The 13332-nt window shown below is 65.3% G+C and overlaps 1 protein-coding gene across 2 annotated transcripts; it reads left to right on the plus strand.

The window, feature by feature from the left end:
• Positions 1-2501: 2501 nt before the first annotated feature.
• Positions 2502-8932, plus strand: WDR18 (WD repeat domain 18). 2 transcript variants are annotated; one of them, XM_058537765.1, is made up of 11 exons: positions 2502-2734; positions 3085-3243; positions 3649-3759; positions 5258-5391; positions 5679-5820; positions 6351-6494; positions 6689-6753; positions 6849-6973; positions 7228-7394; positions 8160-8228; positions 8672-8932. In XM_058537765.1, exons 1-11 carry the CDS (start codon positions 2525-2527, stop codon positions 8801-8803), a joined length of 1458 nt encoding a protein of 485 aa, XP_058393748.1. In that variant the 5' UTR covers positions 2502-2524; the 3' UTR covers positions 8804-8932. The 2 variants fall into 2 exon arrangements, with proteins under 2 accessions (XP_058393748.1, XP_058393749.1); XM_058537766.1 differs by lacking the exon at positions 3085-3243 and having other exon boundaries at positions 2504-2734.
• The last annotated feature ends 4400 nt before the right edge of the window (positions 8933-13332 follow it).

Here is a 13332-nt window from a genome sequence, read left to right on the forward strand (position 1 = left end):
CTGAGCTGAAGAGGAATTCAGAGAGGGAGCAAGGGGCCCTGGGGTCACACAGCCCCCGAGGGGACGCAGGGAGGGTCGGGCCGCCTCCCCGTCCCGGGCCTCCTGCTCTGCGCTGCTTGTTAGGAGCCCGGAGGCTCCCGGGAGGCGAAGCGAGAAACCAGGTCTGATGAGCGGAGCCGAGGGAGGTGGCCGAAGGGACGCTGGCAAGAGAAGAGAGTTTTCACTCGGGTCGTCTGCCTTCCCACCCCCCATGGCTGCCCACGACCGGGGCAGGGGCTGCTGGGTGGTGGGGGGGTCTCCTGGGCAGGCGGGACGCCAGAACTGCTGGGTGTGGTTTGGTTCATCATGTGCACCCAGCACCCGAAAACAGCAGGTGCTCAATAAGTGTGTAGGGAATGAAGAACGCAGGGCTGAGACCCAGGGGGGTGGTGCGGGCCTCCGTGCCTCAGTTTCCCCGCTCCCGCTGCCTTGCCACGCCCTCCCAGCCTTGGCTTTGGGACTGGCTCCCAGCTGGCACCGAGTCCAGCGGATGGGTGGTCCGAGACGCCCCCCAAAGTGTGGCTTTTGTCCTGCTCCTCTGACACAACTGGTCTGTCCTCATTCCGGGAGCTGGCGGGGGTGGGGTGACCTCTGACCTCACTCAGCCGCCAGGCCCAGGCCGAGCTGGGTCCCCGGGGAGGGAGGGGAGGGGGGAGGAGGGAGAGGCCTGCGCGGGGCGGGTCTGCCATCCAGCTGCCCTGCCCTCGGCCCGGCCCGCCCCCGCCCAGCGCCCCTGTCGTGGCCCCACTTCCCCGGAAAGTGACCCCTCACTCTCTGGCTGCACCCCCATCTGCTCAGTTGGTCCCCCTGTACCCCACACCTGCTGGGCCTGCCCCTGTGACCCACAATCCCGGGAATCTGGAAACTTCCAGGCTAGTCTTCCCCAGATGAGGACACAGACCCGGGGCCCCCGAATCTCCTGGTGGTAGGGACCACAGCGTCCCCGCGTTGCACGTGGGGAAACCGAGGCTCAGAGCTGCGCGGTGACCTGCCCGCGGCTCAGAAGTGCCCGGTGCAAGCCGTGAGCAGGTGTTTAGAAGAAGGGCCGCCTCAGTCCATCCCCCCAGGAGCCGCACAGTGTGGCCCTTCTCAAAGTGGGTTCCGCCAAGTACCGGAGATTCAGGATTCAAGGAGAGATGCGGTTTTGGGGAACCGGTGTTTGAAAAGTGTCAACGAGCATTCGGGCGTTTCATTTTTCTTAGTCAGCTTTAAAAACAACAGTTGAAGAACCTGGGGCATCAGCAGGTTCTGGGGGTGGAAATCAGGAACAGGTGTTTCTAGTTCCAACCTGTCTTTGGACTAGGTGGTCCCTGCCTCAGTTTCCCATTTGGCAGCTGCTGGGGGTTTGGACACTCAGTTGTCCTCAACTTATAAAAGTCCTTCAGTTTCCTATGCCACCCTCAGGGGGAAAAAATAAAATCCAGCCTCCCCACTGCCCACAAGGCCCTGCATGGCCCAGCTCCCCGCTCCGCGGTCTGGCCTCAGGGCCTTTGCACCAGCCTCTGCCCACCTTTCTCTTTAGGTTGTTAGTTCCCTGCTCAAGGAACACCCCCAAACCAGGCTGGTCCCCGTGACACCCCTCCCTCCCCCATAACTGCATGCTGCGGTCCCTTCCCCGTTGGTGGCTCACGCCTGCCACCTGGCGGCCGGGGCTGGGGCCGCGGACCCCCCCACACACACACTCCGGACGCCCGTTCCCTGCTCTGGGCACCCGCCTGCAGCACCCCCGATGTGGCTGTGGGTACCCCGCCCAGGGCAGCCGAACCTCGCGGGCGGGAGACCCCCACTTTTCAGTGATTTCTCCCTTTTCCAAGGTTGGCAATGAATTCCACGTGTTAAAATGCACTGTGTTCAGACGTGGCCTGGGGCCGGCAGCTGTGACCCGAGGTCGGGCGCTCCTGGAGATCGCGACTCGCTTGACCCGCACCAAGTTGCTGAACTAAAAATGGGGATTTTGTGGCCCCCGAAGAAGAGGGGTGCAGGGGGAGGCAGACGGTGCATCCATGAGTGCGCATTTAATGACAACGTGCTGAGCGCCAGGTAGACGTGTTGTTACGTTAAGTACGTGGCCTGCGTTTAACTTGGAATGTCTTATTTAGGCCCGCGAGGTCGGTCCTTTATTATTTGCACATTAAAAAAAAAAAGGGATCCGAGAGGTTGAGTCACTCGGCTAAAAGCGCCCAGCGCAAATGGCCAAGCCAGACCTCCAGGCTGTGAAGACCCTGGGACTTGGTTTCTCCGTTTTTGGAAGAGGTCTCTCTCTAAGATCTCTAGCCGGGCAGCGCGCCCCTGATTCTACGCTGAGCGGGAAAAAAACTCCATTCACAGCACAGCCCCCCCGCCCCCCCGCCCTGAGGCCAGTGCGCACGCGCGGGCCGGGCCGATGCCGGGGGCGGGGCGACGTGGGCCCCGCTCTGGCCGGTGCGGCTCAGTCGCGCGCGTCTCGCTGGTGATGACGCACGTCCGGGGCAGTGGCGGCGGCAAGATGGCGGCGCCCATGGAGGTGGCCGTGTGTACGGACTCGGCGGCGCCGCTGTGGAGCTGCGTCGTGTGGGAGCTGCACTCGGGCGCCAACCTGCTCACCTACCGCGGCGGGCAGGCCGGACCCCGCGGCCTGGCGCTGCTCAACGGCGAGTACCTGCTGGCGGCGCAGCTGGGCAAGAACTACATCAGCGCCTGGGAGCTGCAGCGGAAGGTGGGCGGCGCGGGCTCCGCCGAGGGGTGTGCGGCAAGCGCCCGCGACCGGGGCCGACGGAGGGTCGGCGGGGGCTGTGCGCCCCGCTCGGGGATGGGGAGTCTCGGGCCGGGCGCTCTGCGCATGCGCGGGTCTGGGGGCTTTGGGGGGGAGGCGCGCGCCCGGGGCAGTGAGGTCGGTGGTGGTGTTGCGTGCACGCGCGGGGCTGGGGCGGGGGGCGCCGCCGGCCTGCGCACGCGCACACAGAGGGCTGGGAAGATGGGGTGCCCCTGGGACGCTGCACATGAGCGGGCGCGAAGTTTAAAGGGGGGAATTTACTGCTGGAGTCACGTGGGTTTCTGGTCTTGAATGGTGAAAGTCCGCGGCCCGGGAGACTCATCCCTGTATTGCCCCACAAAAGAGACGCTGCCCTTCGGCATAAGGGCTCACGGTTTCCCCTCCTAGAGAAACCCCAAAAGGCAGCCCCCGGAGCTGCTGGCCGCCCCTTGCCTCACGCTGACGTCTTTCGGGTCAGGCTCTGCGCTATGGCTTTGCCGGGGGTGGTCCACGCCTGACTCTGAACTTTCCCCATCGTAGAGATGAGGGGACTGAGGATTAGGGACGTTAGGGGAGGCAGGATTGGGCACAAGCAGACTGGCCACTGGGCTCTCTGGCCCCCGCGCCCTCCTGGGCCCTCAGTGCCTTCCCCGCCCCCAGAGGGTCCCTCTGGCCCCCCACCCGGACTAAGCGCCGCTCTGCTTTTATCCGAGGATCCGAAGGCCTTCCCCTGCACCCTTCCTGCAAACGCTTCCTCGCTGAAACACCCCTGTTCACACTCCTCTTTCTGGTTCTCTCCGTCACCCGCCCTGCTTTCCCTGCCACCCCCTAGTTTCCACATCCCGCATGGAGCACAGAGCCTTCTTATGTCCCTCCAGGACCAGCTGCAGCAGAAGATCATGTGCCCTGGGCCTGTCACCTGTCTGACCACGTCGCCCAACGGCCTCTACGTTGTGGCGGGGATCGCTGAGAGCATATACCTGTGGGAGGTCAGAGACGAGCATGGGGGCGAGAGTGATGGGGGGCGGTGTCGGCCTGCGGGCCGCTGGGTTCTACCACCCACAGAGTTGTCGCCCACAGTTGGGTATGTTTGCGGGGAGACCAGCCTGACCTGTGCAGGATCTGGGGCCGGAAGATGGGGACGTAACCACATTCTGCCTTCCCTGACCTCGTCCGTGCCTCCCCCAGAGGTCTGCCAGGGAGCTGGGAGTTCTCTGCCAGGGGGCATCGTTATCTTGCCCCGGCAGTGTTCAAATCTCAGTGTGTGATTTTGAGACTAAGAAGCAGTTGATTAGGCGCAGGGAGGGAAACTGAGGTAGGGAGGGGCTCTTCAAAGGTGGCCCATCAACGTAGAAATCCTCACCCCAGTCGCTGTCAGCCTGGTGCAGGGCTGTGGGCAGAAATCAGTGGCCCATCCCCTGATGGGGGCTGTCTTAGGGGGTTGCCCCTCCTTGGTGGGGGACAGTCTGTGGTACCTCTTGGCTGGTGGGGGCTGCCATGTGGCCCTGGCTCCCCACCCTCTGGAGAATTCCCAGCCAGCGGGAGCTGTGACCATGAGGGGTGCCCTACCCTGCTGGCCGGAGTCAGGAGCTCAGGCCGAAGGCTTCCAGTCAGGGCCGGCCTGACCCCCGGATCCACCACTGCTGACCTCCCGTTCCCTCCGCGGGGGTGAGGACTGCTGAGGGGGGCTGGAAAGCCTTCGAACTGGGGCTGGGGGGCAAGGGGTGTGTCCACATGTCCCCCTCATGAGGACACCAGTCATTGGATTTAGGGCCACCTCCCTCCAGTGTGAGCTCGTCTGAACTGACTACACCTACAAAGATGCCGTATTTAAGTGAGGTTGTGGCTTCCAGGGGTAGGACATGAACAGGGTTATCCGGGGGACACAGTTCAACCCACAGCAGCATCGGTGCCCCCCACCCCAGCCACGGCCCTTCCAGGCGGGGCAAGGGGCTCGCTGTCCCTGCTCCCAGGCGCCTCCCTCTTGCACAGCTGCCCGGCTCCCTGCTGGTCTCGGCCAGCACGGGGTGCCCTAGCCCCTCTCGGAAGACAGCGGTTTCCCACTGATGGAACCATCCTGAGGAGTTGCCCACGGGTCCCAGTCCAGCTGGCCCTGAGGCTGTCCACAGGCTGTCACTTGCCCCCACAGAAAGCCCGTGTGGCCCCTGGGGCCGTAGGGACACCCCCGGCCCTGCGCTGGACTGGGGTCCTCAAGTGGGCTGTGGCCCAGGGCTCAGCGGTCAGGATTGTGGATGAGGGGGTGGAGCGGGAACGAGACCTGTCCCCCCTCCCTAGCCGTCATCCACTTGGGGACCAGGTTGGGACAGGCGCCCGGGACAGCCAGAGCAGGCCATCATTTCAGGTCCTGCGGCCTGGGCCCTGGTGCATCAACATGGGGCGGCCCGTCCCTGGGACCTGGCAGCTGGGGGGCTGGGAGCTGAGCCCTGTTTCCTGCCCTAACCCCGGCCCCCCCCGCCCCCCCCCCAGGTGTCCACGGGGAACCTTCTGGTCATCCTGAGCCGCCACTACCAGGACGTGGCGTGCCTGCAGTTCACGGGGGACAGCAGCCACTTGCTGTCGGGGGGCAAGGACTGCCTGGCGCTCGTCTGGAGCCTCTGCAGGTAGCGCCTGGCCCCTCGGGCTCTGCAGCAGCTGCCGAGCCGGTGGCCTGTGGCCTGTGGCCTCAGGCTGGCGAGGCCACAGTGGGGAGGACAGGGACCCTGCTCTGGAAAGGCCGCGCCCAGGCCCCGGCGGGAGGGGTGTGAGCTGGCGGCTGGTGTGAGCAGGGCCAGGGCGGTGGGCATCCGTCCAAGAACTGTAGGAGGGTCAGGGGGCTTGGCAGCTCCGTGAAGCCGAGGTGGGGGTGTCGGGACGCGGGCCTCCCCCCCTGAGGTGCGCACCCCCACAGCGTGCTGCAGGTGGACCCGTCCAGGACCCCAGCCCCCCGGCATGTCTGGTCCCGCCACACCCTCCCCATCACAGACCTGCACTGTGGCCTCGGGGGGCCCCTGGCCCGGGTGGCCACCGCCTCGCTGGACCAGACAGTGAAGGTAGGCCCCCCCGTGGAGCTGGGCACCGTGCCCGGGCAGCTGCGGGTTCTTGGCCGGCCTGAGCCAGTGCGTCGCCTCCTCCCCTGGGCCGGCGGCTCCAGACAGCCCTTAATCCCCCTGATGCTTCCGGCTTCAAGGACGTCCGGAGCTGGACGCTCTGGGCCTGTGTCGGCTCGGAAATCCCCACTTGGCCACCCGCGCACGCCCGGTGGCTCCCTGCCCAGCCGTCGGGGGATCTGAGGCCGTCTCGGCCCTAGGCTCTGTGCTGGGATCGGGGGTGGTGGGGGTGCATTCAGGGCTGCCCGGCTGGGGGCCTGGGGGATGACGGCGGCTAAAGCAGGCCGTGGTGAGGGGGTCCTAGCCTTGAGAACTGAGGTCCGTCTCGAGGAAGGCCGAGTCCCTCAGCCCCCAGGCTCCCGGGGGTCCGGCGTCTCCCGGTCAGGGCTGCCCGGCTCAGACCAGCGCTCCCCTCCTGCCGGGACCCCGGTATCCGCAGAGCCCCTTCCCACACCCCGCCCCCCTGCCTCCAGCTGTGGGAGATCTCCTCGGGCGAGCTGCTGCTCTCTGTGCTGTTCGACGTGGCCATCATGGCCGTGACCATGGACCTGGCCGAGCATCACATGTTCTGCGGGGGCAGCGACGGCTCCATCTTCCAGGTCGATCTCTGCACCTGGGTGAGTGGCGGGGGCAGCCATGGGGGCGTCTGGGCTGGGCGGCACCCGGGGTTCCCTCCTCCCCACGTCCAGGGCCGCATGCTGCGTCACGGACTGCGGGCTCCACCCCGCTCCCCACCACCCCCAGTCCCCTGGGGCCCCAGACCCGAGGCGCCGCGTGTCCCTCTGCTCACGGGCCCCCTCGGCCTCCGCAGCCCGGGCAGCGAGAGAAGAGCTTCCAGCCGGAGCAGGACAGCGGGAAGGTGTTCAGAGGGCACAGGTGCGGGGTCGGGTCAGCGGGGGACGACACCCTGTTCTCTCGCTCTTGGGTCGGGGTCACCTGTGCCGCCCTTCCTGAGGTCTGTCTGTCCCCAGGAACCAGGTGACCTGCCTGTCGGTGTCCACTGACGGCAGCGTGCTGCTCTCGGGCTCCCATGACGAGACCGTGCGCCTTTGGGACGTCCAGAGTAAGCAGTGCGTCAGGACGGTGACCCTCAAAGGTAGGCGCGGCGCTGGGATGTGGAGGCCTGGCAGCCCCTCCTGCATGCCCCCAGCTCCTCTCAGGACCCTTGTAACCGTGTGGCTTTTCCCGTAAAGGCCCATCACGGCTGGGCCCCGGTGCTGGGAGGAAGGGCCAGGGTCCGGCCCAGTGGACGGGGACGAGAGTACAGGAGAGCGGTCGGGGCTCCTGGACAGCTGGGCGGGGAGCCGAGGCCCAGGCCTGGCCGAGCCTGACCGGCCGTGCCCTCCGCAGGCCCCGTGACCAACGCCTGCATCATGCTGGCGCCCGTGAGCATGCTGAGCTCCGACTTCAGGCCCAGCCTGCCGCTGCCCCGCTTCAACAAACACCTGCTGGGCGCCGAGCACGGCGACGAGCCGCACCGCGGGGGCCTCACGCTGCGCCTGGGCCTCCACCAGCAGGTGCCTGCCCCCGTCCTCCCCCCACCACAGGTCCACGCACGTGCGGCGCATCAGGATGCCTTCAGGAGCAGAGCCTGACCCAGAGGTGCTGCGTGTGTCCAGCAGGGCAGCGGGCCGTGCTCTCCCCTGGTGCCCACCGGGCTCCCCCCAGGGATCTGCCCGTCCACGGTGGGGCCTGGCCTTGTGCACCCAGGCCATGCTCTGTCCACCTCTGTCCACCGTTTCTGTGCTGTGGAGTCACACCAGCCCCGCGGGGTGTACAGGCCCCTTCCGCAGTCGCTGCATGGGCGGCTCTGCCAGGCACTGTCCACCAGCCACGGGCAGCGTGCCTAGACAGTGTCCAAAACAGGAGAGGGACGGCCTCCCCACTGCAGCAGCGTCCATCTTGCTGTGCCAGGCAGGCTCTCTTCGTTCTGAGGCACTAGCTGACCAGCTGGCTGTCTTCTGGAGCCTTGTTGACCTGGTTTCTGTGCATCCCTCAAGGTCTGGCTCCCATCCCCCCTGCAGTGTGGCCTGGAGCGTGCCTGTCTCCTGGGCCTTGTCGGGCAGAGTGCTGCCCAGGAGGCAGATGTGCAGGGATGGGGTCACGTTGCTTCCAGCTGGGCTTGGGTTGGGCGCCTGGTGGCCTCTTCTCTGAGCCTCAGTCTCCCCGGCTGTCAGGGGCGTCAGGATGGCTCCTCCCGGCAGGCTGGTGGCCAGCACTGAGGGGATGGAGTGAGCGCGCGGTGAGCGGGGGTCGCCGACGCAGCGCCTGCTGTGTTGCAGGGCTCGGAGCCCAGCTACCTGGAGCGCGCGGAGCAGCTGCACGCGGTGATGTGCGGGACCATGGAGAAGGTGGGCGGGGCCTGGGTGATGGGCGGCCCCGCGGGCGGCGTGGGCGGGGCCGGGGAGGGGGCGGGGTGTGGAGAGGGGCGGGGCTGGGAGTTGCAGGGCCCTGGGTGTGGTGGGCGGGGCCGGAAGGTGGAGGGGCGGGGCCTGGTGATGGGCGGGACTGGAGAAAGTGGGCGCGGGGGGTGGGCAGCAGAGGGCAGGCCCTGGGGGTGATAGGCGGGGCCGGGAGAGGGAGGCGGGACCATGGAGGCGGTGGGCGGGGCCAGGAAGTGGGCGGGTTCTGGGGCTGATGGGCAGGGACTGGAGAGGCGGGGCGTGGGGTGGGTACGAGCCGGGGTGCCCCCGTCCTGTGTCCGGGACAGTGGGCAGTGACCCTCACGGCGGCCCGCGCGTGTCCGAGGCTGCTCTGGCCCTGAGCCCGGCCCTCGTCCTGTTCCCTCCGGCAGAATGTGCTGGGCGGCCAGGACCAGCTGCGCGTGCGCGTGACGGAGCTGGAGGACGAGGTGCGGAACCTGCGGAAGATCAACCGCGACCTGTTCGACTTCTCCACGCGCATCATCACGCGGCCGGCCAAGTGAGCGCGGGCCGGGCTCGCCCCGCCCGCGTCGTGCGCACTCTCACCCCGCGGGGTCGTCTCGTCTCAGTGCTGACCCGCTGGTGTGTGTCACGTGGTGCTGTGTGTTTTTAACAAAAGCTCCTCTCGCTGGGTCTCCATCTGCCACTGGGGGCCCGGGTCCCGCTGGGCTCCAGGACCTGGCGGGGGGGCCTGTCCCCGCGGAAGTCACCGCCCCGCGGAAGTCACCTGAGCACACGGGGAATCTGTTTTATAAACCCCTGTTGAGAAGCTGTGGCTCTGCGACTTTCCCCACACACCTGCGCTGCCCCCGTGCCTTTGCACGACCTCGAGGGTCTCAGTGGGAGGGGCAGCCTCGGGCAGGAGTGACGCAGGGAGAACCTTGTGGTCACACCTGCCCGTGCCTCTGCTGGTCACCCAAGGGTCTGCCCAGCCTGGGTCCGGGACACACAGCGAGGCAGCTTGATCAGAACATTTTTGTCGGCATCAAGGGCCCGAGAGGCCAGGCGCCCCCACTACCCTGGGGACACTGCCAGCCACCAGCCCAGTCCACACCCGTGTCCCCAAGGCCGCCCATGGAACCTTCTTCCAGAAAGCTGCTTCTGACTGACAGCCCTGCCTAATGATCCAGAAAATCCGCAGTGATGTCGTGGCTGCCACAGTAACCGGCTGAGAGCCTGTGCCCGCTCTGAGCCCAGGCTTTTAGGCTGATTCACGTCCCTCCCAGGGCCCGGCACTCGCCAGCGGGGAGCCCGGGGTGGCGCCGGGCCCACCCTCTGTCCCCTCCCCGGTGGCCTTCGGCCTGGGATTCCCTGTCTGTGCCTGGTGAGGGGTTGCTGGCTGGTGGGGTTCATGTCTTAGGCCCCCCACACACAGGCCCTGGCTGGGAACCCCTCCTGCGGTCCCTCTGGATGAGGTCCCAGTGGGCCCTGGGGTGTCCTGGCAGCAGGGTGGGTGCCTGGCTGGTCCAGGGCCTGATGGTGGCCGGTCAGTGCAGAGCTGGGGCTCGGAGCTCGGCCCCGCCCGGGGCCCAGTCCACCCTCCCCCTTGGTCTCCAGGGGGCTTGGAAGTTAAGGGTCAGACTCGCCAAAGGCCAAAGGCCTGTCACTTGCCCAGCCTGATACCTTCTGAGCTCTGACCCCGGGGAGGGTCCCAGAGCCCCCAGGCCCGGCCTGCCCTCTGCCCACCACCCCGGTCTCCGCGTCCTCCGCTGCCCGCGCTCGTAGTAAACGCCGGCTGGAAGGAGATTCGCCGCTTGTCCTGGAGACCCGGTGCAGCGGCCGGCGCCTGGCCGAGTCCCAGGCGGGAACTGGCAGGTCGCCACGATGGGGCTGAGGATCCGGCCTCTGTCTGGTGGCCGCCTCCCCGGGTCTGGATTCTCCCCCCCTTGGGGGGGCTGTGCCCACTGCCCCTGATGCCCCAAAGATTCTCGCGGCTAAGGGCCCCCACCACCGATCTGGACCCGCAGCTGCCCACTCGGTGGGTCCTGGGAGGTCCCGCTGTGTACCCCTGGCCTCACCCAGGGGCTGGGGGCTGGGGGACCTGACAGCCGGTGGTTCCTGCAGCGCTGGGGGCAGGGGCGGGTGCCCACTCCCAGGCTGTCCCCAGGCTCTGACTCAGGCCTGCAGACGCAGGCACGGCCGGCCCAGCCCGGGACAGCCTCGGCGCCCTCGCGTCCCCGCCGCCTGTCTGGTGTTGGCCTGAAAGGTCGCCCTTCCATTGTGTCCTCCATCCGTGCTGCCGCGGAGGGGGCTGGGGCTGGGGCCAGGGGGCGGGGGTGGAGCCACTGAGCTCTTCCCAACCGGCCGACATCGCCACGTGGCCTCAGAGCAGCCCTCCTGGGCTCGCTGACTCAGTTTCCCTGTCTGTAAGGGGACAACCCCCCAGGCCTGCAGGGAGCCTCCGGGAGCTGGTGTGGGGCGGGGGCGTGAAACAGCACGTGGTGCCGTCGTCATTGTCCTGTCCGTGAGGATGGCCGCACACCAGACCCCAGGTCCCGGCCAGCCCTGCAGAGGGGGGATGCCGATGGCGCCATCGTTCACAGTGACCCCGAGGGCTGCTGGGTTTGTGTGAAACAGCCAGATGGGCTGTTTCCTCTCAGTCGCCGGGATGGGCGTGTGAAAAGAAACGGAAAATAAGTGTGGGGCAGGAACCCCGTGCATGGCTGGTGGGAGCATGACGTGGGGCAGCCACTGTGGGAAACAGTCTGGAGGTTCCTCAAAAAGTGAATATAGAATCTCCATGTGACCCAGCAATCCCACTTCTGGGTGTAGACCTGGGTCTGCCCGGTGGCTTAGCGGTTAAATGCGTGCGCTCCGCTGCTGGCGGCCCGGTTTCGGATCCCGGGCGTGCACCGACGCACCGCTTCTCCGGCCATGCTGAGGCCGCGTCCCACATACAGCAGCTAGAAGGATGTGCAGCTATGACATACAACTATCTACTGGGGCTTTGGGGAAAAAAAAAAGGAGGAGGATTGGCAATAGATGTTAGCTCAGAGCCGGTCTTCCTCAGCAAAAAGAGCAGGATCAGCACGGATGTTAGTTCAGGGCTGATCTTGCTCACACACACACACACACAAAAAGTGGGTATAGACCTAAAATAGCGGAAAGTAGGGGCTTGAATATATATCTGCACACCCACGTTCACAGCAGCCTGCACACCTGTGCCCCCGCCTTGCTAGTCCATCACAGTCCTCCACGCAGCAGAGCCAACCGCTCACAGTTCATGAGTGTTCACACCGTCTTTATTCATAGTAACCAAACACTAGACACAGCTCGCGTATCCGTGGATGGATGATGGATACACGCAGTGTCCATCCACACACTGGAATATTACTCAGCCATGAAAAGGAAGGAGATTCTGACACCTGCTCCAGCGTGGATGGACCTGGAGGACATGACGCTGAATGACATGAGCCTGACACAGAAGGACAGACACTGTGTGATCCCCTCACAGGAGGCCCCTAGAGGAGTCACATCCACAGAGACAGAAAGTGGATGGTGGGGCCAGGGGCTGGGGGAGGGGAGGGGGAGTCAGTGTTTCATGGGGGGGGACAGAGTCAGTTTGGGAGGATGAGAAAGTTCTGGAGACGGATGGGGGGATGGCTTCATGACAATGCGAATGTGCTTCATGCCACTGAGCTGTGCACTTAAAATGGGTAAGACGGTGAATTTTATGTTATTTGTACTTTGCCAGTTTTAGACAACAATCCTCCATGTGTGCTCACTTGTTTAATCTGCACGGCAACCAGGGAGCAGGAACGACGGTCGTCCTTGTAAACATGAGGAAACTGAGGCACAGAGCGGTCAGGGAGCCGTCCCAGGTCACACAGTGGGCAGCGAGGTTCTGGACCCCAGCGGAACCCGGCCCTTCGTCGCTGCCCCTGATCGTGGGAAAGGACGGCCCAGTGGGACTCGGAAGAAGGGGGGGGCAGCAGAACCGGATATGAGGGCGTCACGGTATGAGTCAGGGGGGCCACAGGGCAGCTGGCTCCCCAGAACAAGCACACAGCAGTGTTTGCTGACTGACTGACTAAGCGTCCATCAAGGGCCAGATTAGAGGGAAGTGTCCCCTACCGAGGATGGGTCCCTGTTTCTGAGGACTCACGCAGTCAGAGGGACCACACCCCAGGGAGGGTCCCTGAGGACACTTGATACCCCGGCGCCTCGTCCGGGACATGGGGGCGCTCCTGGCATGGCGGTGGCCTCAGGCGGGGACCCTCCCTGTCCTGCGATGCCTGGCCCGGTGGCTGGATGAGGTGGCCTCCTTGTCCCCTGGCACCCAGCCACCCGGCCCTCATTACGGTCGTCCCAAAATTCGGCACATACCGCCAGCTGGCACTTGGCGTTTTTATTTCTCTAATGGAGGCTTTTTCCTGCCTGCGACATCGGCTCCCACTGGAGGTGGTTTCTGTGTGTGAAAAGTCAGCCAAGTGCGGATTCATTCATCGGGCCTGGAATGTTCTGTGCTGGAGCCGCCCTGGCTCGGTTTTCTCCGCTCCCCCCACCCAGGGAGGACGGGAGAGAGAATTCCGTGCAGGGCACTGGCAGCGTTTCCGGTGCGCCTGCTGCGTGCCGGGGCCATGAGGACCCTGGGCTGTGTGACATGGGGAGGCCCAGAGAACGCAGGAGAAGGCTGGGGTTGGTCGACGGTGGGAGCTACGGAAGGTTCTGGAGCGGTGGAGGCTGATGTAACCAGTGTCCCTGTCTGAGCAGTGACTCAAGCAACAAGCAACTACAGAGCGCCCACTGTGTGCAAGCCTTGGAGAAAGAGCTGTTAACAAGGCCCTGTTCTCCCAGAACTGAGGGGGGGAGATGGCCAGAAAATAAGAAATCAAATAAACGAACAGAAAGATAACAGCGTCATGGAGTTAAAGTAGGTGGGGGTGGAGGAGTGGGAGTTTAAGAGGCGGCCGTGTTATGCCTCTTTCTGGGTGATAAGCAGGGAACGTTTTTCAGAGTAGGGGCATTTGGCACTGGGTTTTGAAGGATGAAGAGGAGTTCTCTGGCCCAAGTTGACTGCCCTCTGCTGGAG

Source organism: Diceros bicornis, unplaced genomic scaffold (genome assembly GCF_020826845.1).
Source record: "Diceros bicornis minor isolate mBicDic1 unplaced genomic scaffold, mDicBic1.mat.cur scaffold_67_ctg1, whole genome shotgun sequence".
Taxonomy (NCBI): Eukaryota; Metazoa; Chordata; class Mammalia; order Perissodactyla; family Rhinocerotidae; genus Diceros; species Diceros bicornis.

Bases quoted from the DNA above. Each gene is read 5' to 3' on its own strand.
- WDR18 (XM_058537765.1), top strand. From the start codon at position 2,525: ATGGCGGCGCCCATGGAGGTGGCCGTGTGTACGGACTCGGCGGCGCCG. The intron at 2,735-3,084 runs GTGGGCGGCGCG...CTGGTCTTGAAT, and splicing joins CCTGGGAGCTGCAGCGGAAG to GGTGAAAGTCCGCGGCCCGG. The intron at 8,229-8,671 runs GTGGGCGGGGCC...TCCCTCCGGCAG, and splicing joins TGTGCGGGACCATGGAGAAG to AATGTGCTGGGCGGCCAGGA.